Source organism: Anabrus simplex, chromosome 1 (assembly GCF_040414725.1).
Source record: "Anabrus simplex isolate iqAnaSimp1 chromosome 1, ASM4041472v1, whole genome shotgun sequence".
Lineage (NCBI taxonomy): Eukaryota > Metazoa > Arthropoda > Insecta > Orthoptera > Tettigoniidae > Anabrus > Anabrus simplex.
Window position 1 is genome coordinate 856,506,537 of NC_090265.1, and position 26,363 is coordinate 856,532,899.

At 39.0% G+C, this 26,363-nt stretch overlaps 1 protein-coding gene across 1 annotated transcript; it reads left to right on the forward strand.

The window, feature by feature from the left end:
- The first annotated feature begins 240 nt into the window (after positions 1 to 240).
- LOC136874192 (U3 small nucleolar ribonucleoprotein protein IMP4) lies at positions 241 to 20,512 on the forward strand. The gene is made up of 2 exons (XM_067147797.2): positions 241 to 1,475; positions 19,606 to 20,512. Exon 1 carries the CDS (start codon positions 519 to 521, stop codon positions 1,467 to 1,469), a length of 951 nt encoding a protein of 316 aa, XP_067003898.2. The 5' UTR covers positions 241 to 518; the 3' UTR covers positions 1,470 to 1,475; positions 19,606 to 20,512.
- The last annotated feature ends 5,851 nt before the right edge of the window (positions 20,513 to 26,363 follow it).

Consider the following 26,363-nt stretch of genomic DNA (forward strand, 5'->3'; position numbering starts at 1 on the left):
CAGGTAGGGCATCCGGTCATGAAAACCCGCCACGACAGATTCATCTCATCTCATATGCGACCCCGTAGGGAAACGGGACAAGGGTTGGACAAACAATGGATAAACTATATTCTCCATTATAGCTGTACTGTTGTTGTTGTTGTTGTTGTTGTTGTTGTGTTGGCTAACCTTGTTTCTCCCCAAGGAGTAATGTATTCTTTCTCCCTTCAAATGTTCAAATTATTTATTCTGTGATGTTAGAGCATTAACACGTGGTGATGTTTATTTTAGTACTATGGAACTGTAAAAAAAAATATAATTCTTCACCATGTGCAGGAAGAGACTTGTGGATAATTTTCAAGAAAACCATCGTAATGAAATGAGTGTTGATGGGGAGGAATACTGACACGAATTCAGGTTGAACATCCATTAATATTGAGGAGTTCATGCTTCGTCCAAGTTTTCGGTGATTGTAGTGCATATTAAGTTATTAACTTCGAAAATCTTTCTATTCTTTCGTGCTTTTTAGTTATTTCAAAATGTTGCGAAGGCAAGCTCGATTACGGCGAGAATATCTGTATAGGAAGTCTAGAGAAGGGATGCAACGTGCTATACAAGACAAGAAAGAAAGATTGAAGCGAAGTTTAGAGGAAAATTTACCAATACAAACTGACCTGAAGAAAAAGGCCTTGGAACTGCAAAAGAAATTAGAATGGGAAGATAGTGGTCCCCAGTTGTCTGCAGTTGTTGGTACAGATGAGGGAGGGGCTGTTGGAACTCACGAAGACGACGAGTATCGCTGGGCTGGTGTTGAAGACCCAAAAATTGTCATTACAACTTCACGTGATCCTTCATCTAGACTAAAAATGTTTGCCAAGGAGCTTCGTCTTATTTTTCCGAACTCTCAACGTATGAACCGTGGTAATTATGAAATGAAGCAGTTGATTCATGCATGCCGTGCTAATGATGTTACTGACTTTATTGTAATTCATGAACACCGTGGTGTACCTGATAACTTGGTTATTTGCCATTTACCTTATGGCCCTACTGCTTATTTCACTATCAAAGACGTGATCATGAGGCATGATATTCCAAATATTGGGACTATGTCAGAGCAATATCCTCATTTGATTTTCCATAACTTCAAGACAAAATTAGGACTCAGGGTTATGAGTATATTGAAACATCTTTTTCCAGTGCCTAAGGAAGACAGTAAAAGGATAATAACCTTTGCTAATCATGACGATTACATTTCATTCCGTCATCATAATTATAAGAAAGTTAACGGCAAAGACATTGAATTGACGGAAGTTGGACCAAGATTTCAATTGAAGCTGTATGAGATTAAGTTAGGAACTGTTGACCATGCAGATGCTGCTGATGTTGAGTGGGCTTTAAGACCTTATATGAATACAACTGCAAAACGGCGTTTCCTGTCTATTGATGATGGCTGGAACCAGGATGATGACGTGGAAGTCTTCAATCAATAACTAATGGTAACATGGCTCTCGCTAAAAATTAGATACTAACTCAGTAACATGCCACTCACTAAATATTAAATTCTAACTCGTCTTAACTGGTTTTGAATGTTTTGTTCTTATTTTGTGTATAGTGACTTTATATAAAGCAAAGTGGCTTAGTGCAAATAACTGCTCTTAGAATGGTTCAGGTTTCAAATATTGAATAGTTCTGAGGATTTGTCCAGATCTTGCAAATGGCAAATTGAAGTTTCAAGGTTTCAGTATTTTATAATGTTAATACTTTGATTTGTTAATCTTTACTAAGTATTTCACAAAAGAGAGGCTAAGGATGCAACATGGCACGGCTCATATGACGTCACAGCAAAATACAAACCACGGCTGCCAACTTATTATGAACTTAGGTCAGGCTAGTGACAACATTGTGTTGTGAGGTACATCTGAGTGGTGACAAGACCATTGGTCTGGATTGGTTAGGTTTGGCTAGTGACAAGTTCATTGGGCTGGATTGGTTATGTCTGGCTAATGACAAGATCATTGGGTTGGGTTAGAGCCACGGAGCAGCCCACAGTCCTCTAGTATCCCTTGTGACAGTATTGGTTACGGATAATAATAATCATATGATTATTATTGATCAGACCATTGGGTAGTGAAAACACCATTGGCTAGTGACGGGCATATGACAGAATGTGAGATCAGTGTATTCTATGTTTGACGGTGGACGAAACTTCAATTAATGAAAAGTGCTTGCTGCTAGTAGGAATTCATGGATTCATTCTTGCCATGGGTGCCAGTATTTGAACAAATGTTCTGCCAAGTAGTCGATTGAAGGGTCTTTTTCGCCGCCTGATACGGGTAGTGATTCCCAAACACTCTGCCATTTCTTCTCGATTGTGTTTGTGTGCACTACTCCCTTTTTTCCCATGAGACGTTCTTGGTTGAGTTCGTGCACATGTTTACTATCAACGGTGTCCACAAACTCAATAGAGCGATTGACCTTCAAATGCTGAAATCCCTTGGGCTGGAAGCAAGGTCAGTCTAAGGAGGTCAAGACACTAATGTTATTTATGGAGCTGCCATGTTGATTCTTTAAATGAGCATAACCAAAGGCAAGTGTGTTCAGATTTAGAGGATTTAGGTACCAAACACAACAACTATTTTTAATGTAGATTGTAATTGGGCATCTATTGTTCAGTGTATATAACTGTATAACACCTAAAGGACATGAATACATTCAGAAGTGCTCATGTATGCTCCTTTACCTTCATACAACTTGGTCTTAATTTGTTATTGTCGAAATAAGTAATCTAATCAACAGAAACATAGAAATTTGTATGGTACCTCTGTTATATTATGATTACATGAAATATTGAACTTAAGGTACTTAAAGACAATTGTAGTAAATTACCTTCAGCATTTCCTTTATGAAGAAAGCCTTTTTTTTTTTCCCCCGTCGCACCGACACAGATAGGTCTTATGGCGACGATGGGACAGGAAAGGCCTAGGAATGGGAAGGAAGCAGCCGTGGCCTGATGGTATTAGAGCATTCGAGGCCCAGGGAGTCTTCCCTTTACACGAACTTCGTGGCCTTTCTCTTTTTTTTTTGGCCAATACCGTAATTTTTTGAAGTGCTGGATCCCTTCCATTTCTCTCTGTGATTAGTGTTAATAGAGGATGATTGCCCAGTTGTACTTCCTATTAGAACAATAATCACCACCACCACTAATTTGTACTATTTAGCTGCGTGGGTTATCCATACACTAGTTAGAGTAGCTAAGAACATCGCTTTGGGTGTATATGTGAAGAGCATTTTTGCCTCAGAATCCAAAGAAATTACTACCATGGATAACAACAGTTAGCAGACATAATTTAATGCACTCAAGTCAAGAGGCATTCAGTGTTTGTCAACATGCTGAAGTAACCTTTTAGAAACACAGTTCTGTAACTACTTTCTTAATATTCGGGAGATAGTGGGTTCGAACCCCACTGTCAGCAGCCCTGAAGATGGTTTTCCGTGGTTTCCCATTTTCACACCAGGCTGTACCTTAATTAAGGCCACGGCTACTTCCTTTCAGCTCCTAGCCCTTTCCTATCCCATCATCGCCACAAGACCTATCTGTGTTGGTGCGACGTAAAGCCACTAGCAAGAAAGAAAAAAAGCAACTATCTGGACTTACGAGAGACATGATTCTTTAGCACACTGTGGTGTTTGCAGCAAGGTAAACCTGTCTGCACATTCGAGTTCAGAACTTGTAACATAAAAGATTAGTTTCGAAGCGATAGCATAAATTATTCCATTAGTACAGAGATACGAGACCTATTCTTCGTTGCCTGGAGTGGCTACGTGGTACTAATCGCAGCCAGCATGTGATTTTTTCTGACGGATTCAGAGTTAGAATCAAGCTACAAGCTTTTTATTTTTATACTCTTAAGGCATTCATAGTTAAGGTTTAACTTCTTTAAGTCTTAAAAGTCGCTTTTCACCTTTAGAAAGAAAGCATACATTACAAAGGACTTAACACATGTGATTTTTATATTACAAACGGCTACAACAAATGAAGCACACTGCACTTATTGTCAGCATTATGACAGACCCAAACAGCTGTGCACATTCGACTTGAAAACCGACTGTACTTCATACGTAGGGCACATGAAACAACACATCGTAATCTTTACAGCAAAGTGCAGGCAGGTTCCACCACATATGCTGCAGCAAGCAAGAATGACTCACCTCTACTGTACTCCTATATGCATTAACAAAGGAGGTGGTCATTTTGAACACTTCATTAATCGAATGGCCATACACAAGCCCATTGCACCTCTGTTGGTAATAGCTTATTATACCGCAAATAGCTCTTTTAAGAGCTACTTAGAAATGAACATAACAGAGCATCTGCAACATGAGAACTGATCATGATTTAGATTTGTCTTCAACAACGCGACTCACACAAACATTTAACAACTAAATTAAAAAATCATCCTACCCGGACTCGAACCTCCGACAGACGAGCACCGCTTTCCTCCTCTAACTTCGAGCACCCTCACTATCATAAAGTGTCGTTTGCCAGCATTATATCAACACTACTTCTAGTCATTCAGCTATCATATTCTCTGTACATGAACTTTCTGTGATACAGAATTTTCACAATTCTTTACAATCATTCGGTATTTTATCGTTAATGCTGATTTCGTTGACACGAATAAACAGATTATAGAAAGCGTAGTAAGACCAGACATCGCTGTGAGTAGCCAAGGTCGATGTTTTTAGGTTAGGCTATAATCTGTGGATTGCATGTAACTGAGTGAATAGGAGCAGCTGTACCACTCGGTATAAGAAATCACAAAGGTCCAATAACACTGCCTTGGGGAATTCCCCTCTTAATGATTACAAGATCAGATAATGCTTCACATACTCATTTCTCTTGAGTTCTATTTTTTTAACCCATTCAGTCACTCTGTTGTCTAGTCAAATAGCCTTCATTTTCTTCGGTATTCTTCCATCATCTACCCAATCAAAAGCCTTGGATAAATTAATAGCAGTACAGTCCATTCGTCTTCCTGAAACTAAAATATCTTGTATATCCTGCTAGAATTGTACCAGTTGAGCCTCTTTGGAATAACCTTTCCTAAACCCCGAACTGCTTTCTGTCAGGGTGGTTAGTAATTCCACAAGCACGTTTAATATAATCAGATAGAATTATTTCCCAGAGCTTACAAACAACACATGTCAAGCTGATTGGCCTGTAATTATTTGCTTTATATTTACCACCCTTTTCTGTGTACACTGAGGCTACTATTGCAACTCTGCATTCATTTGGGATAACTCCTTCATGCATACAGTATTCAAGTAAGTATTTCAGATATGTCACTATATCCCAAACAATGTCCTGTAATATATCCCCAGATATCCTATCAATTCCAGCTGCTTTTCTACCTTTCATCCTTTTATCTTTTTTAGAAATGTCTTTATTATCATAAGTAAATTTCAGTTATTTCACCTGTATTAGTCATCTTTTGAACCTGAACATGATTCTTATATCTAGAAACCAGATGTTTAGGCATTTATAGGTTAGAATGCAAACTTACTGAAATGAGATATACTTTAAGTATACTTTAACTTGGACCACAGCTTTGCTATGAGATTTGCCTAAACATTACTTAGGGGCCTGACCTATTATAACCCGTAGAAGTTGTCACTCTCACTGCGGTATGATAGAGGGGGCTAGACGACGCTTCCTACTATAGCTCATTCCACGTTAAGAAAACAGTATTACTCTTATGGACCTACAAATAGTGAACACCCCCTGCCACTGAGTCACCAATAATTTCTCATGATTAAGGGATATTATACCGTACTTTGTAGTGTATTATGAAAGATAGATAAAAAGGATGAGGCAGTTTTGTCGCTGAGTTATTAAAATAACTACAGAACATTTCCTTTCTCATAAATACATTTGCAGGGAGGAAGCACAGTGGTGGGAGCAGCCATCACTTCGTTGCCTTCCTTCATTTTCCTTCTTCTGTGTTGCCTTGGTACATGTCTCGTGTAGTCCCTCACTCTGTGAACCGCCGGCAGCTCTCTTCTGTAGTGAAGTCGGATATGACAACCCTGTCGTCATAAAAGCAATACTGTTTTCTTAACATGGAATGACCTATAATCACATTAGTTTGCATTCTAACCTATTACCACCTTAACATCCGGGCTCTACACCAGGGCACAACAAATCCTGGGCGCCAGGTCGCCATGGCACTTGAAATTCTCTCTTTGGCACCTTCTTTCTCTACCTGAGTATAATCCCCCCCTTTATATATTTAATTTCGCTTTGCTGTTGCTGAACTATTGCAGAGTGCATGTAATAATACACAACCCCTTTACACTCCATACGATTTATCAAACTCGGTTGAACAAGGCAGTGAGATTACATAACGAGGGAATCTCGGTAAGTATGGGCAATTTCTGGTTTCATATTAATGTTATCACCGTTTTAAATAATAATAATAAAGGCTGCATTCTATAAGCAATAGAAGAAGAAAAATTAATGTTAAGTACGAACTTCTGGGTGTTGAGAAAACCTCTTGTAAAGAAAGTTTTACCGGCATAGAATAATATCCTGCAATTCTCCTTTATTATCAGAATAGAATCTCTTTTGCTATTAAATCAATTATTTTAACAGAGCTGTTATTGTAAAATGAAATAGAACATAATCTGGTGGGATTTATTTCTGTATGTTGACAGCATACTAAGCTCCTTGGCATGTACATGCACACAGAATGCTCAATAAGGATGTCTTGTAAAGTATAGGTTGTCCCTTGTATCAATTTCTTTTAGACAGTACAAAGCAATTGTAAAATTTGGTAAAGTATAGGTTGTCCCTTGCATCATATTTCTTTTAGACAGTACAAAGCAATTGTAAAATTTGGTCTTGTTGATGACAATATTCATTTTGCTATTTACAAGTTTCTTAAACCAGTATCAGAATATAAGTATGCAACAGTTGGCTTGTTTCACAATAATGTGTATAGAGAGTGGCATGTCTTATTTGGTTCAGTGTCCTGCTGTCTTTACATTTTGTGGTAATCTGTTGTAGTGATAGAACTGTAAAATCACAATACCTACCTATTGTTTTATTTTTCAAAAGGCAACATGCCAGTATATTAATGATGCAAGTGCTAGAGAAATTACCTGGCTCCTATATTTAAAAACGTTTGTCATGGCCTGCTCTACACGGCTGGCTGAATACTTCCTCCTCCTGTAAGTCCTCGCATATACACTCCCTTTGTCCATTAATGATCCCTGGAATGTCCTTCTGCCATAACATATCCTGCCATTTTTCATTAAAATTCATATGACTGCCGATTATATTTGCCATCATGTTATTCTTAGCTATTTTTTTGCTAAATTTGTTTTTGTAGTAAGTTCCTTCTATCTCTGCTTGGTTCCATAACCATTCCTGACTCTATTTCTTTAAACTGTACTTCCTTCTTAATGCCCTGATTTCTCTGTTGTAATATAGTGGATCTTTACAGTTCCTTACACCTTGAAATGTACATACCTGTTTTTGCATGCCTCAATAATTGCTTTCAACACATCCCATGGGCTGTTTACATTCTTTTTTATCATTTTCCACCTATCACAAAAACTCTTTCATGTCTTTATCACTAGACAGCAGAAGTTTAGGCTCTAAAAGGTAATGTTTTAGGTGCCTAAAATAGGTTCCTTAACTACTATATTTAGGCACTAAAATGAATAATAGGCAGATATATAACTGAGCAGATATCAAGAAAACATTAAAAATTCTGTCGAGTAATCGACGAATTCAAGGAGCCACTGTTGAATTAATGATACTTTAGATGATTTTATTTTTGACATTACGGTTTCTTCAAGTGAAAACATCGAGCTCTAAAGACCAACAATACACATGTACCAGATATTCAGCCGTTGTTCTAGTGAAAGATGAAATTCCAAGATTTGAGAAGGTTATATCTATAAAGGTAAAGAGATTGGGACGTTCGCATTGTGTCACTAATTGCTGGGCTTTCTAAATCTGGAAAGGAGCAAGGGGTTGCTAACTCTCCTTGCAGTGTTTTATACAGGCTCATAAGAATCATAGTTGACCTTTAAGTTACATGCTCTTTAAAAATAATGGCACAGTAGACCATTATTATGAATAGCGTAAAATATTAAAATTAAAACGGAAATTCAAATCTAACAAACCAAAAACTAGTCAAACTGGAAATTTGGCTCTAAAAATAGACTTTGAATGGAAAATAGGCACTAACATCAAGATAGGCAGTTTTAGGCATTATAAAACTACTTGATATAGACCTAAACATTCATGAAACATGTCAGTTTAAAAGGTGACGCATGTAGCCTATATATTAAGGAAAAAAATAGGCATTTGCCTAAAATCCACTGTCTACTTATCACCCATATGGCACTACCTAATATTCCTACTTTTACAACCTCTCTTTCTATTGCATTTAATTTTAACTATGACAAAAATAGCTTCTTGATCACTTTTACCATCTATTACTTCAGTTTCTCTATAGAGCTCATACGGTTTTATCAGCACCACATTTACTAAATAATATTCTTCCGTCTAGTTGGTTCCATAACTTCCTGATGCAGCTGTTTTTCCCAGATTAACGTATTTACCATTTGTTGGTCAAGCTTTCTGTCATTCACATTACCTTTCTAGTTAACATTTGGTAAATTGAGATCACCCACCACAATCATGTTCCTTTCTGTGTCATTGCCCACATAGCTAATTATCATATGAAATAATTCTGTGCTGACGTCTCCCTTTCCAGGTCTGTACCTTCCAAAAACATTAAGTTGACTTATTTTTAGAGGTGAGCCTTACACATGGAATTTCATGTTTTTCATCTTTAATTCTTCTTTCACCAGTATGAATACTCCCCCTCCTGCCAGCAAAGTTTCATTTTTAATAAACCGCCATCCTTTATTCTAACGGGTGATCTTAAACTTCCTCCACACCTCATAGCTGTTTGCGGCTGTGAAGAAGGAATGTGTCTCGGGAAAAGTCTGATTATGATTTCAGGAAAGTGGTTGGTACTATTGATTAGACACTGTTTATATAGTGCATGATTTCGTATGTTTCTTATTTTTTGTTTGCTATACATATTGCAAGATGTACTAAGTTGATCTTTATTGACATCACTTCTTCTTTTTCTTCTTAGCATTTTCCCGCTTGTTCAGGGTCCACTGTTCTAATCTTGGCTCACCATTTTGCACGGTCTTGGGCATCATGTGGTCTGAAGTCCACAGTCTTCATATCCTCATTCACCGTGTCATGCCAGCGCTGCTTTAGTCGTCCGCATGGTCGTTGTCCATTAATTTCAAAGGTGTGGGTGAAATTGGCTACTGTTCCAGGTGCAGCACACAGGACGTGACCATACTATTGGAGACGTTTTTCCCCTGCCTTCTCAGTGATGGGTGCAATGCCCATTTGCTGGCAGACAGTGTTGTTTTTGACATGATGCAGTAGTGTGATGCCTATCGACCAGTAGAGCATGCCCATTTCCATGGTGTGTAATTGGCGCTCTGTAGCTTTGTCAGCTGGTCGACATTCAACACCATATAAAGCAACAGGACGTACTGACATCACTATATCTTAGTACAGTTTGAATTTCCTTTTTCTTAACTTACACTGTGAATGTGAAGACTGAGAAAACTAGAGTAAAGGTTGAGTAATTTGGTTGCTGTCCACATGGTTTTCTCAGACTTCATCACTCTTTGTTTGATGTCAGACAGGCAGCTTTGTCCTGGGTTCATAACTTAATATAAGACAAATCAATTATAATGACACACCGTACAGTATGTGTTCCATATGTGTGCCATGTGACGTGCCACACATTGTTCATAACATTTCTGAAGATTATTTAACATGTTGATGAACAAAGGTTGCTGTAAGGACACTATCTTCTCACGTACCATAATTCAAGAATATTTGTAGGTGGGTCATCTGTCTTGAACTGATTACTTCAACTTGCCCCTTATGTAGACATCTGGAGCCATGAGATCCAATGAACAGGAAGAGTACAGGAATGAATTTCCACAAGTATCGCTGCTGAAGGGTATGGGCTGTAGCTCCATCTTGCTGCATCCATTGTTGTTGGTGGGGTAAGTTTCGGGTGTGACAAAAACTGTTCAAATCCTGCAAGAATGGGGTAATAATGAGGTCTCTGGAGACTACCTGGTCTACTGTTTTTGAATTCTATGTAACATCCTCAATGAAATTAGAGCCCAGTTCTCCAAGACCAGGCATGGTGCACCAAATCATAATCAGAGCACTGTATAGTGGTTTCTTGGGCACTCTGTTGTCCCCTTTCATTGACATAAAACTGATCCCACATGACAGAACTTCTCAACGATAGCTAAATTGTTCCTTTTTTTTTTTTGGTGCCTCCATATTAAATTGCTCCTCGTACTGCTCTTTAACATGAAGCAAACTCTGCCCATTCTGATGCCCCACTCCGTATGACCAGAAATAATGTTCCACATTAAACACCTCTGTTGTGAGAACCATAATTGTAGAAATCACACAAACTGAATTCATAATATGCCAAACTATTATCTTATAAATAAAGTTGTAGGGGGTCCGCTGTCTGTAATTTCATTTATTTTGCCATATTTTGATATGTTGTTGTTGTTGAGTCATCAGTCCATAGACTGGTTTGATGCAGCTCTCCATGCCACCCTATCCTATGCTAACCTTTTCATTTCTACGTAACTATTGCATCCTACATCTGCTCTAATCTGTTTGTCATATTCATACCGTGGTCTACCCCTACCGTTCTTGCCACCTACACTTCCTTCAAAAACCAACTGAACAAGTCCTGGGTGTCTTAAGATGTGTCCTATCATTCTATCTCTTCTTCTCGTCAAATGTAGCCAAATCGACCTCCTCTCACCAATTCGATTCAGTATCTCTTCATTCGTGATTCGATCTATCCATCTCACCTTCAGCATTCTTCTGTAACACCACATTTCAAAAGCTTCTATTCTCTTTCTTTCTGAGCTAGTTATCGTCCATGTTTCACTTCCATACAATGCCACGCTCCACACAAAAGTCTTCAAAAACATCTTTCTAATTCCGATATCAATGTTTGAAGTGAGCAAATTTCTTTTCTTAAGAAAATTCTTCCTGGCTTGTGCTAGTCTGCATTTTATGTCCTCCTTACTTCTGCCATCGTTGGTTATTTTACTACCCAAGTAATAATATTCATCTACTTCCTTTAAGACTTCGTTTCCTAATCTAATATTTCCTACATCACCTGCCTTCGTTCGACTGCACTCCATTACTTTTGTTTTGGACTTATTTATTTTCATCTTGTACTCCTTACCTAAAACTTCATCCATACCATTCAGCAACTTCTCGAGATTTTCTGCAGTCTCAGATAAAATAACAATATCATCGGCAAATCTCAAGGTTTTGATTTCCTCTCCTTGGACTGTGATTCCCTTTCCAAATTTCTCTTTGATTTCCTTTACTGCCTGTTCTATGTAAACATTGAAAAGGAGAGGGGACAAACTGCAGCCTTGCCTCACTCCTTTCTGGATTGCTGCTTCTTTTTCAAAGCCCTCGATTCTTATCACTGCAGACTGATTTTTATACAGGTTGTAGATAATTCTTCGTTCTCGGTATCTGATCCCTATCATCTTCAGAATCATAAATAGCCTGGTCCAATCAACATTATCGAATGCCTTTTCTAGATCTACGAATGCCATGTACGTGGGCTTGTCCTTCTTGATTCGATCCTCTAAGATCAGGCGTAAAGTCAGGATTGCTTCACGTGTTCCTACATTTCTTCTGAAGCCAAATTGATCTTCCCCCAACTCAGCTTCAACTTGTTTTTCCATTCTTCTGTAAATAATAAGTGTTAAAATTTTGCAGGCATGAGATACTAAACTAATAGTGCGGTAGTTTTCACACCTGTCAGCACCGGCTTTCTTGGGAATAGGTATAACAACATTCTGCCGAAAATCGGATGGGACTTCTCCTGTCTCATACATCTTGCACACTAAATGAAATAACCTTACCATGCTGGTTTCTCCTAAGGCAGTCAGTAATTCAGAGGGAATATCATCAATTCCAGGTGCCTTGTTCCTATTTAGGTCATTCACAGCTCTGTCAAACTCTGACCTCAAAATTGGGTCTCCCATTTCATCAGCATCAACAGCCTCTTCATGTTCCAGAACCAAATTATCTACATCGTTACCTTGATACAACTGTTGGATATGCTCCTGCCATCTTTCTGCTTTGTCTTCTTTCCCTAGAAGTGGCTTTCCATCTGAGCTCTTAATATTCATGCACCTAGATTTCCTTTCTCCAAAGGTTTGCTTCATTTTCCTGTATGCAGCATCTACCTTTCCTACCACCATACAGCCTTCGACATCCTTGCACTTCTCCTTCAGCCATTCTTCCTTAGCTACCTTGCACTTTCTATCCACTTCATTCTTTAATCGCCTGTATTCTTTTCTGCCCTCTTCATTTCTAGCATTCTTGTATTTTCGTCGTTCATTAATCAGGTCTAGTATCTCCTGAGTTATCCACTGGTTCTTAGTTGATCTTTTCTTCCTTCCTAACATTTCTTCAGCAGCCCTACTGACTTCATTTTTCATGACTCTCCACTCTTCCTCTACTGTGTTTCCTTCGGCCTTTTCATTTAGTCCTTGTGCAACATGTTCCTTGAAACAATCCATCACACTCTTTTCTTTCAACTTGTCTAGATCCCATCTTTTTGCATTCTTTCCTTTCTTCAATTTCTTCAACTTCAGATGGCATTTCATGACCAACAAGTTGTGGTCAGAGTCCACGTCTGCTCCTGGGAAAGTTTTGCAATCCAACACCTGGTTTCTGAATCTCTGCCTAATCATAATGAAGTCTGTTTGATACCTTCCAGTGTCTCCAGGTCTCGTCCACGTATACAGCCGTCGTTTGTGGTGTTTGAACCAAGTATTGGCGAGGACTAAATTATGGTCAGTGCAGAATTCAACCAGCCGACTTCCTCTTTCGTTCCTTTGTCCCAATCCAAATTCTCCTACTGTGCTACCTTCTCTTCCTTGGCCTACCACTGCGTTCCAGTCTCCCATCACAATTAGATTCTCGTCACCTTTGACATATTGTATTAAATCTTCTATCTCCTCATATATTCTTTCAATTTCTTCATCGTCCGCTGAACTAGTAGGCATATAGACCTGCACTATTGTGGTGGGCATTGGTTTGGTGTCTATCTTGGCGACAATAATTCTTTCACTATGCTGGTCGTAGTAGCTTATCCGCTGCCCTATTTTCTTATTCATTATTAAACCAACTCCTGCATTACCCCTGTTTGATTTCGTGTTGATAATTCGGTAGTCGCCTGACCAAAAATCCTGTTCTTCCTGCCAACGTACTTCACTTATACCAACTACATCTAACTTTAGCCTATCCATCTCCCTTTTCAGATTCTCTAACCTACCACAACGATTCAAACTTCTAACATTCCACGCTCCGACTCGCAGAATGTCAGTATCCATCTTCCTGATGATCGCCCCCTCTCGTGTAGTCCCCACCCGGAGATCCGAATGGGGGACTAGTTTACCTCCGGAATATTTTACCCGGGAGGAAGCCATCATCAGTACATCATTCATACAGAGAGAGCTGCATGTCCTCGGGAGGTGGTTACGGCTGTAGTTTCCCGTTGCTTTCAGCCGTGTAGCAGTATCAACACAGCTAAGCCATGTTGAGTATTATTACAAGGCCGTATCAGTCAATCATCTAGACTGCCGCCCTTGCAACTACCGAAAGGCTGCTACCCCCCTTTCGATGAACCATTCGTTAGTCTGGTCTCTCAACAGATACCCATCCGATATGGTTGCACCTGCGGCTCGGCTATCTGCATCATTGGGACACGCAAGCCTCCCCACCGCGGCAAGGTCACATGGTTCGCAGAGGAGGATTTTGATATATTTATCCGTTTTAGGTCAACTCAAGATCGTAGTTTTTAGCTTTTTTGCCTGTTTGTTTGTTTTTTTTGTTTGTTCCACCATCACGGGTAAATAGCTGACTAGATCTCAACCAACGTATTTAGAGTCTACTCATTCAGGAGCAGGTTTGGATATGCATATGATTTAAAAATCACTGAACAGATTGGGGGTGTATAGGAAGACCAGAAGAAATATTTTCTTACACTATTGTTTATATGTAAAATCTGTACACTGTATTTGACACGTCCCTTCATTCTAAATCATTTTTGTTATATACATAATTGCGCTTACTCTTCAAATGATGGAGAAATTTACTGTTTTCAACGGGTTTCATGCTCTGCAGCCCATGGCGGACACCCTTGCAGACCTACCGGAAAGGGCTGGAAGTGGGAAGGAAGCATGCGCGGCCTTAATTAAGATAAAGTCCTAACATTTGCCCAGTGTGAATATGGGAAACCATGGAAAACCATCTTCGGGACTGCCAACAGTGGGTTCAAACCCCGAATGCAGCTGACAGCTACGCGACCCAGGCCACGGCTACTTGCTTGGTTTGTGCACTGGCAATCAGAACAATGGCCTTTGAGTTGACACCATACTATGTTAGGATGGGGCCCTACATACAATGAATTCTGCTAAAGACAGCATACACACACGCACACCCAGCCTCTGAGTCATGGAATTAACCAATGAATGTCTACATACAAAAAGTTGGATTTTTAGTCCAAGTCGCATGGGACACTTTGTGCATGTCATTTCGAGGTGGGTAACGGAAAATACTAAAAAGCTATTTTCCTGTTCTCGATAAGGGAGATATCATCAGAGTGCCACACTATTGGTCAGAGATACAATATGCAACCTGAGAAGCAAGGAGAATTTCGCACAACTTTGGACCAGGAACTGTACAGTACAATAAATTCAGAAATCATCCTCATTCACTCTTGACTTTGTTCAGCTTCATCATACTTCGCGTTACTACCACAAGCTAATAATGTAGAGTTTGAGGGATGTTCCACCATTCAACACATTGCAATAATTTATTAAATTATAAGAAGACCGGTTTCGACTCCCATGGAGTCATCATCAGTTCTTGGTGAAAATGAAATTAGGGGGAATCTGATAACAATCATCATAACGAAAAGTCCATGCTCCTATAGGTGGTTGCATGGAAATACATCATTGAGTTGATAGATATTACCTTGAAATGCAACATACACTTGGCAAGGAGAACTTGGAGCTAAGAAAGTTCCCAGTTCTGGCTCTAACAGTCTTGTGTTCATAGAACACGGAACACTGGAATTACATGTACTGGATTGAAAATAATTACAAAACACAATAAGGACACTTATAAAGGTGTGGAAAACTTGGCTCTCTATGAGCATTCTTGGATTTGACAGTCCTGTTTCTGTCTGAAAAAGACTGGATGAAATACACACCATGAAGCAAAATGTATAAAGACATAGATCTAGTCTAAACTCTCGCGCGTTCATGTACACGGAACACTGAGAACACTTGTATTGTTTGATAACACACTCGTTCAAATGAAAACACTTATAACCAAATGAAATATTGACGTTACAAGAACGTTTATGGGTTTGACTGTCCTGCTCCCCCTTGACTAAACTAGTGAAATAAATATACATTGAATGTCATGCTTAAAATGTTAAGCATAAGCATATTAACCATTTTAAGCGACGTTTAGTATATTCTCAGAGGCTTGCAGACTGAACGCTGAAAGGCATAACAGTCTATAATGATGATGTATGTATGTATGAATGTTATAGATAAACTACTTGGTATTTAAAGTTCTGCTTTTTGGTTTCAAAAATTGTCATGTGTTCGTGGAACACAGAATAGAACTGCTGGTCCTGCTTCTGTCTACTGGAAACTAATGCATTAACGCAGTTGAAATTAATTGATTGAAAGTTTATACACCAATGTGAAACACTTGGCACTTTAATATTCTTGGATCTGAGTAAAATATCGTATATTTACACAACTTGGCATAGACTTGTCGAGCGGTCTTGTCACAGTCAACCAGAATATGTGAACCTTTAAAAAAAAAAAAAAAAAAAAAAACAAAGACTTGTTGACTATTACAACCACACATCACATGAAACGTTTGGTGAACAGCTGAAGTTACACACTGGTTTGAGATGCTTAGTATTTAAGAGAGATCTTGGCTCTATATTAAAATTGTTACCATGTGTTAGTGGAATATGGAACTTAATTGTCGGTCCTGAATCGAGATACTTGCTGGTTTTAGTTTACATGAGCTTGCAGTGTTTTACGATAGATGGAATGAACTTATTAGTAGAACTAAGCTGGTTGAAGAGCTGGGGGAAGATCCTTCAATATGGAATACTTGCTATTGTAGTTGTAACTGTCGTCGCTATTGTTGTTGTAGTATGGTGATGGTATGGCCTTGGCTTATGGAGACGTGCATTGAAGGTGTTCCGTATCCGCTCGTGCTGACCAGCCATTTGAAGAGTGGGTTGCGATCTGGTGGAACATCCCTCAAACTCTACATTATTGGTTAAACGTCAACACGGAAATAAAGATCGTAACTTGCGACTACCACAAGCTTTCGTAGAAAAATATCGGTTCAACATGTCAAATTAAACGTGTGAATAGAGCCATGTTACATACTTCGTATAAATTCATGAAGGTACACTAGCGTCAGAAAGTTTAGACTCACCCGTGAATTTTCACTTAGCATGTTACTTGTTGAAAATCAACATGGAAATACCTATGTTTTTAGAACTAATTAGTTTTATTACACATTTCACTAGATTTTCCTTTACACTGAGCATTTACAGGGAGCTAGAAACACAATCACAACATCTTAAGCAATCACACTGCATGTTCTTCGATGTGTCCACCCTTTGATTTGATTACTGCTTTACAGATGCGTGGCATTCTAGCTGTTAATTTTTTTTAACTCTCAGTATTTATACGTCCCCAGGTTTCTAACAGACATTGCCACAACCCATCCACACTGCCTGGTGCCTTTTCTTTCACTTTCCTGTCAAGTTCTTCCCACAAAAGTTCAACAGGTGACAGATCGGGTGATTGAGGAGGCCAGACCATTAATTCCAATTTTCCTTCAGCTTGTTTCTTTTCCAGATACTGCTTCCACAATTGAGAGGTGTGTTTAGGATCATTGTTCTGCAGTAGAACAAATCCTTCACTAATCAGCTTCATTCCAGATGGCACGCCATTGCGCGAAAAGATACGGTGATATTGGGTTTTTTTATTTCCCTTTACTTTCACCAAATCACCAACCTGATTATTTCTGAAACATCCCCACACCATCACATTTCCTCTTCCATGCTTCACAGAGGGAATTATGCAGGATTCCGTAACCCTTTCACCGGGGCGGCGACGAATGTATTGGCGACGATTGGAACCGAATTTTTCAAATTTAGATTCATCCGTCCAAAGCACCCTTTTCCATTGTTCAGCGGTCCAGTTAGCATGCATTTTGGCTCGTAGCCTTTTCTGCTTGTGTACAGTTTTCAACAATGGTTTCCATGCTGCTACGCGACCAAAGAATCCCGCCTCAAGGAGACGATTTTTCACTGTTGTCACAGACACAGGTTGTTCTCTTGTTTTATTTATCTTTGAGCAAATATCTACCGCTGTACACCTTCTGTCAAACTTGCTGAGAATGAAAATACGGCTATCTTCAATTTTAGAAGTCTTCCTTGGACGTCCGCTGCATGGTCGATCGTCATGACTACCCTTTTCCTCTCTGCGTTTGACTGCTCGGCGAATGCTGCACTCTGAAATTTTCAATTTTTCGGTTCAACCACTCAATTTCTTTATAAGCACAAGCCTTGGCTCTGTTTTCTTGGGTTATATTAGCCTTCTTCCCCATATTTGATTGTTTGATGTGTGTTGTTACCGTAGTTATGCCCAGATAACAACAATGTAGAAAATAAACAATCTGTTACAGAGATTAACATACAACTGCTCAGGATAACTTCTGTAGGCTAACTATCAACTTCCAAGACAGCGAGGAAACAAGAAGGACAAGTAATCACGTGAGAGAGGCATGTTTATTACGTGGGAAAGGGCCGGAAGTTATCCTGGTAGAAGCAGGCAGTAAGAGCTGGGGACCATAAATCTGTCAACTTCTTTGAAAAGATAAAGTAAAATCTCGCAGTATGCACCGAAATAGCTTTATAATAATAATAATAATAATAATAATAATAATAATAATCTTATGGCCTCAGCTACCGTGTGCAGACATTTCAATTTGACACCATCTGGCTGTCTGCTCGTCAATTTCAAAGTTCCGTTTTACTCTAGGCCCACTAGATGTCAGATAGAGTAAACCGGATCTCTCTTGGGCGTCTACGGCTGAGATTTAATGAATTTTGTCGGGTAAACACCAAATGTGTCACCAGAGATCTTTTACATGCCGACATCGTACGACATGAAGTGTCGAATGGACTTTTTTCCTCCCTTCAAAAATCCGACTACCTCTGCCGGGTTTGAACCCGCTATCTTAGGATCCGGAGGCCGACACTCTACCACTGATCCACAGAGGCAAATAGCTTGATGAAAATTCTGAAAGCATTCATACATAAGTAACAGAACTAAAGTACCACTTTTCATCACACAGAAAACAGTTATTTAAGAAAATTATTAATTTTCGTAGGTGAGTAAACTTTCTGACACTAGTGTACAAATGCTAGTATACAATAAATACTTTGTTGCTACAGAAACATAGACAGCAGATGCACAATAATTTCAGTATTGTTTGTTTTCCCCCATACCATATTTGAATTTCTGGAACATTATTCCCTGTCCTATTCCAAAGAATAACCACACCAGCATATCACAACAGCATAGGGCAAAGGTAATTGGATTATTGTATAGGTTTTATTTTCACAGTGAGAACACAAAGTTTATACAGTAGTATGTTGTTCCTAATCGTAAAGTAAAACATCCACTTCAAATATACTTTGCTTTTACATCATCTGTATTCTTTGACATCTTCAGTTTGGAACGCATTAGTGGCATAGCATTGTTTCTGTTATACAACAGAATACTCATCTTAATTTATATAGGGAGAGTCTCTTCTCTGCGGCAAGAAGCAGGAAGGTGATAAGGAAGATAACAAAGCCAAGATGAATAGTCCAGTTCACTACCATTTTTGTACTACAACTGTATGCTGCTATAATAGCAATTGCGCATCCAAGCTTGCATCTGTTAATGTTAGAGCTACTGTGGTGTCCTTGGTAATATTCATGACATATATAATTTAAGCACAAATATGAGTAGTGGGTGTACACAAGACCTTTTCTTACGGCAATCTGTGGTCAGACTGTTGTTGACGAGTGTCTCTCTCATGTAACAGGGTCCATGCTGGGCCAGGAGAGAAACATCATCACAGCAGTTGTTCTAAGTGTCTTCTGTCAGCATGCTAGAGGCATTGCAACATGCGGTCTGTTCTCCTCCAACTTTGATAAACTGTTATTAAGAAACAGTAATAGTGTATTGACCCATACTTCTTAGCTTACTATCCTTCTTATCATCGCCCCAGTCACTTCCCTGTGTTTTGGAACAACTCATCCTGTATGTACCTCCTGTAATTTAAAATTGTCCATGGTAGCATACCAAATGAATTGTTGTTTTTATTTGTTTCAGGGATGAAGTTCATGGATTAAACATGTCAAGAATTTACTTTGCAGATGACAACAGCTTTGGAGGAGGTACATGAAACTGCATCCCTCAGCATCTTAATTTATTTAAATCATCCTTTTAATATTATTTACCGTACTACTTTGCAGATGGCAATAGCTTTGGAGGAGGTACATGAAACTGCATCCCTCAGCAAGCATCCTAATTTATTTAAATCATCCTTTGAATCCTACTTACTGTATAGTAGTGAAAATGTTGACATTTTGAGAAATATATTTTGTGTATAAGCAGAAACTCTTTTACAGTGAGTTTATAGAGACTGAAAATGTTGTAATTAATTTGGAAATGATATTACGGAATACATTTTCATTAAAAGAAAAAATTTTGTGGCTTTAATAATTATGTGAAAGGGTATACAACAATCAAGTTGTTTTTGGGGAAAATGGGGAAGACATCCAATGTGAAACTAAGGGATATGATTTCCTAATATATATATATTGTTTTTCCATGATCAGACAGATTACTGCAATCAATTCTTTATAACATCTGTAATAAGTATGTACTCTACTTGATTAGGGTGAAATAGATGTTTAAAAAAGGAGAAACCTATTTGAGGAGGAGGATAATGGCAGAAAAAAGAGGACACAAAAATCCTCTATTGAGAGTCTGAATTTAGACATATATTCCAATTTTCACATACATAAACAAAATTTATCCATTTATAGATTTATTAAACTCAATGTGTACAGAATTATTTTTATCCATTTACATATTATGCAGTAAATTCTTACAAAATTTAAACAATGAATCAAATTTTACATGCCTTGCTGGTACTTTTCTGAAGATTCTGTTGCCTTCAGGAGTTTTGGCGTGCCTAACATATACTTATAAAAAGATACACATGTAAATTCCTTCAGATTATATAGAATCATTAAGAGGATTTTCACAGATTCTACTTTGAAACTGTTCCTATTATCAGTCCATTGTACTGAGATCAATGAAAATAGGCTTTCTACATTTACATTGTGCCTTGGTATAGAAAAAAAATGTATTCTGCAAGTTTTAGTACCGGTAACTCTGAACTACAATCAAGTGACGTGAATTGAAAAATTTTGCCCATTTCTGCCACTTGAATTTAGGCTCTTTACTACTTTTATTCAGGAATTGTTTGAAATTGCAGAACTGATCAAAATATTTCACATCATCAATTTTAACCTTTTCACTCCCAAGTTTCTTTCAGCCTTATGCATGCCCCATACCAGATTTTTCTGGACGTTTCGACAGTAGTTGTAATAGGCCATAAATATTTTGTATTTACACAGCTACTGAAAAGTCATGGAACGACAATATTAGCAATAGTTTTCTCGTAACACTTTTCCCAAAACTTGAAAGAACTTGGCGTGATAAATGTCGACAGCTTGTTTCACTGAAACTTATTTTCACTATATTCATAAAAAATCAGACTCATCATCACTGCCTCAAATTTCTAAAATATAATCATTCGTTATGCTTTCTTTACACTCCCGTGCACCCATCTCAGAAGACAGCTGTGAAAGAAAAACACAAGGCACATAATTATCGTCAAAAAATGGCAAGGCGATTTATGAATCGTCCGTCGTCTGAACAAAGCATGTCAACAGCGTTGGACTGAACTCGGAAGTGAACAAGAGCGCATTGCTTTAAATCCGAATTAACTCGTGTTTGGGACAGCAGGAGAAATGTTGACATCCGAGTTAACTCGGGCATGGGATGGAGAAGGTTAAAGGATTTAGCTTGCAAATACAGAATACATTTTTCAACATCACAATAATCAATATCTCTTTTCAGCAATATCCCTTTAAAATAGGCTTCCTTCAAATCCAGATTATCTCCTGTCGCTTGTCACTTAGTCGCACGTTAACATAGCAGTGTTCTGGTGAGATATTGCTGAGAGAGAAGCATGCAGTATACAGAGTGGTAAATAGTGTCGTATTATCACAATGCAAAGCATGCATAGAATAATCGCATGTACTGTGTATCGATATGATATCGATGATGCTGTCACGTAATGAAGAATACTTGTAAAAATGAAGTAGTAAAACAGGTTACCCCAAAATAAGCACATTCACTAAAGAAAAGGACATTATTTCAGGTTTTTAAATAATCCACCCCGACCCTGGACAGTGATCTAAAAAAGGAGGACATGTCCAGATAAAAGAGGATGCCTGGTCACTGTATACACAATGATTTGATTGGTATGATTTTCTAAATCCATCAGATGAATTTTCTTTAGTATTGCAAATTTGTTGCACCAAGTTGTATCCCCGACCCAGAGTCTGAAGCTCCAGGACACTGCCCTTGAGGTGGTAGAGGATTAAGAGAGATTCTAATACGCATCCACACACCCCTCCGCTCTCCTCACTCGCGCCAACAGTTGTCATGCTTCAGAGACTCAAAGCAGGGAATGCATTCCCTTCTAAGGCGGCAGAATCGCAGTAGTTCCTTTAATTTATATGTGTGCACATAAATTTGGTGTAATTTTCAAAAATAATGCGAAGTAAATTAAGTGGTACAACTCACTGTACGATATTTCACGTCATTTGAAAACACAAGCACAATTAAACCTTTTTCTCACAAGTTTCATCACATACAAATACTCTCGAACCGAATGAGTCGTGAGATGCATTCCCTTGGGCGGAGCTTCCCGAACCCAAGCAAATTTTTTTTATGGGGGGGGGGGGCCCGTAGTCCGCTCCCTCGTCATGGCAATCGACTCAATCTACATTGCCTTTGACATGCTATTAGTTCTAAGTAGAAAGAAATAGCTGGGAAGAGTGTGAAATGATACAAGGAGTATCTGCCTGTTTCCATGTTAGACACGTTACCAGGCGAGTTTGTATTGGTTGGATGGTGTTAAGGTGTAGTATTGAAGGGTCAGGGAAAAACCACATAGGCAGAAAGAGAGAAAGAGCCTACATGTAAAACCCGACATGCAAGGATGTGGGCTGGAAAAGTCCTGAGGTTGTGTTAGTTAGGAGTATGTGTCATGCAATCATAACCATTTTCCTAGCTTTTGTCAATTATTATGGGGAATCAGTCCTTGTCACTGCCTGGTGCGGCTCGGGTCCGTTGGCGTCTGGGCTTTGGGGCCACAGGTTAGTCCCTTGGTCCAGCAGCCAGCGGTCCCTGGTGCCAAGTCTCCTTTAAGGAGAAGGGGATTATAGCCAAGCCTTACTTGGGGTGAGGGGCTTCTTCTTCTTCTCGCCTGATGACTTCCCTTCTTTGCGGTGTTGGTAGCACACACTTGTCTCTGCAACCTTATATCTGTACATTGCTCAAAATTTGAAAAGGATGGTATTTCAGTATCGGTCGTGTTTATAGTAGGAAGGAAATGCACTTTTTAATTTTCCGTAATTTCTGTCTGTCTGTATGTATGTACACACATCACGAGAAAACGGCTGAAGAGAATTGAATGAAAATTGGTATGTAGTGTCAGGGAATAAGTCACTACAATCTAGGCTATAAATAATCTTAGTCACGCTGAGAGGAATGGTAGTTTAGGGGAAGACCTAAAATTTAATTCTCAAATATTTATATTATTCGTCGTCCTATCTTAATGAAAATCAGCATGCAAAGTCGGTAAATAAATTGCTACAATCTAGGCTATAAATAATCTTATTCACTCTGAAATAAATGGTAGTTTAGGGGAAGGCCTAAACTTAAATTCTCAAATTTGTATGTTATTAGTGGTCCTATCTGAATGAAAATCGGTATGCAAAGTCAGGAAATAAGTCACTACAATCTAGACCATGAAAAATTTTATTCACGCTGAGTGGAATGGTAGTTTAGAGGAAGGCCTAAAATTTAATTCTTTAATATTTGTGTTATTAGTGGTCCTATCGACAATACTACATAACTTAAGTTATAATGTCTTATACATTTTTACCGTACTGGCTATGATAACAGAGATATTCATGAATTTGGATATTTTTGCTAAGTCCAAATCAGCGCCAAGTCACGAGAATATGGGTAAACAAAATTTAATAAAAATCGTTATGTATAGTCGGGGAATAAGGAACTAGAGTCTACGCTACAAATAATTTCGTAAGATGCCCTAATATCACAGAGTCGAAAGAAAACTAAATGTGAAGGCCTACAATACAGAAAACTCATAACATTGAACAACAATAACATTACATTGGCCATTGTTTGTTGTGTCTGCTGTTGCCAGTCATGTCCTATAGATGGGATTGCTGCTGTATACCAAGTATTTTTAAAAATTTGCTTTACGTCGCACCGACAAAGATAGGTATTATGGCGACGATGGGATAGGAAAGGGCTAGGAGTGGAAAGGAAGCGGCCCTGGCGTTAATTACGGTACAGCCCCAGCATTTGCCTGGTGTGAAAATGGGAGACCACGGAAAACCATCTTCAGGGCTATCTACAGTGGTTTTCAAACCCACTACCTCCCGGATGCAAACTCACAGCTGTGCGCCCCTAACCGCACGGCCAACTCATCCGGTCGTACCGAGTATAACAGTCTGCCTGAATATTGGAGGGAAGTAGCTGGGGAGTTAGATAACTTTCTTCTTAAGCATGCCATTCCTCTGGTTCATAAATTTTCTGATACTTCTGGTACGTAACAAACTGTTTCATCATAGCATTCCAGCTATTCAATTCCTACCCTGAGGCACTGATTGGAATGAGCAGTGTGTATATTTAACGGAACAATGGCAGAGGAGTGTTCACGGCTGTCTGCGGCCTGGTCATTCCAGCACTGGAACTTTGGACTGTTAGATTGGCACCGTAGTACTGTTGTTAAAACTGAGAAAATGTGTGGTTTTTCATTTGATCGAGTATTTTATATGATAACATTGCTTTTAATCCCTACATTTCTACTGACGTTTTTGTAATAACCTAAGTTAACTGTAGTTGGGAAAAGCACAAAAACAGTCTTTCTGAGAATCCCGTAGCAAAGCACGAGTACATCAGCTAGTACACATATATACATACATCGTTATCATATATACATTTATACTTCTTGGTAGAGTGCGGGCCGCTCTTCCGCTTTCATGTCCTGTAAAATTAGTAAATTAAATCATTAAGCTGCAGGGTGATTTTCTGTTCCACTCCTTTGTCGCTGGCAGGAGGCGGGGGTGGATTGGGTCATCTCTTGTTATGGCTGTGTTGCCTTCATCATTGTGTTTCTTCTCTCAATCCTCCCTCGCTCGGTTCCCTGTAACATAAGAGACATAGATAGACATGTACATATATACAGATGCTCGCAGTGTAGTGTGTGTGCATAGTATTGAGTGGAGCGGTGTAGTGGGTTGGTGTCAGCGAAAAATTACGAAGGGACCAGAGTGAAGCCATAGTCGAGTCTGGCAGGCAGGCCACTTGCCTAACGAACGGCTTTGATAGCACATCCTTGCATAGCTCTTGGAGACAGACGTATGTTTGCAACTCTCAACTGCCCATGCATCACTGTCACGTTAAAATAAAGTTAATTTTACATTATATAAAACGACACAAAATTTAAAATAAATACTGGCTGCAATAACATGCATAAATATATATTCTTTTGTGTAATAATTTTAAGGGAATGACTCATTCCCTTCATTCCATGGAATAACCACCCCTGTATTAGACTATTGCTACAAATATTTGCCACCCTTCCAGTCATGACAGCCTCTACAGAGAGAAGTTTATTGGCCCTACGTAAGCTAAAAACCTACACATACAATGGGAGAGAACCGGCTTAATGGCATTGCCTTAGCAAATAACCATCGGGAAAGGGCAATAAATGTTGAAGTCAAAACCACGGAGGCTGTCTATTTCTAACTGGTCAAATGTTGATTGTTGATGTGAACTGTTAATACATAACTCTACATAGCAAAGTTGATGTACTTAAAACATTATTCGAATTTTGTGGTGAAATAAATATCAATAAATAACCTTAATTGCCGGGCTGGAATGACGTAGTGATGTGCGTGAGTGACGCTTGGACTCGCGAGAATCGAGTCTGGCGAGTCCGAGACTCTCCGAGTAACCCGTGCAAAGTAGGCCTACTCGAGTCTCCACGGTGACGTCATGATCCGTAATTGCGACCTGTTGCCGAGCAGTCGGAATAAATACTCCCATCATTAAGTACTATTACAACAGCTAAGTAAATGATGACCATAGCGTGAAACACGCGAGTGTAAGACCGTAACATATTTGTTTCGAAATGCCATTCGTTTAGTTTGTCACACAATGACATTCTTCGTTTTCTCTTTCGTCTAAATTTAGTTGGGCTCTGTCAATACAGCGACTGTGTAGCGTAACGGTTAGTGTTAATAACTGCCATCCTTGGGCGCCTGGGTTCGATTCCCGGTACCGCCAGAAACTTTAGCATGTCAGAAGGGCTGGTATGTGGTTGAAATGGTACATGTAGCTCACCTGCAATAGGGATTTTCCTGAAAGGAGCTGCACCATCTCGGGATGAGGACATGAGTTTGCATTTTTGCATTATATCGCCCTTTAGGTTAGCCTTTGGTAATTTGAGATACGGAGTGAAGATTAGGAACATAATTGAACTATTCATTGCGGGTATTACATACTTCCTCCAGGATGGTGCTGGTGATTGTTTAAAGAGGAAGTACAACTAGGCAAATCATCCTTTATTGTTTTAAGAGGAAGTACAACTAGGCAAATCATCCTTTATACAGGGTGAAGCGTAATTCGCGCACTCGGGCGTCGCAGCGCGACTCCTCACATGCCAGCAATAAAAAAATGTCTCTTACAAA

Excerpts from the sequence above, each read along its gene's own strand:
- LOC136874192 (XM_067147797.2), top strand. The coding sequence starts at position 519 with ATGTTGCGAAGGCAAGCTCGATTACGGCGAGAATATCTGTATAGGAAG.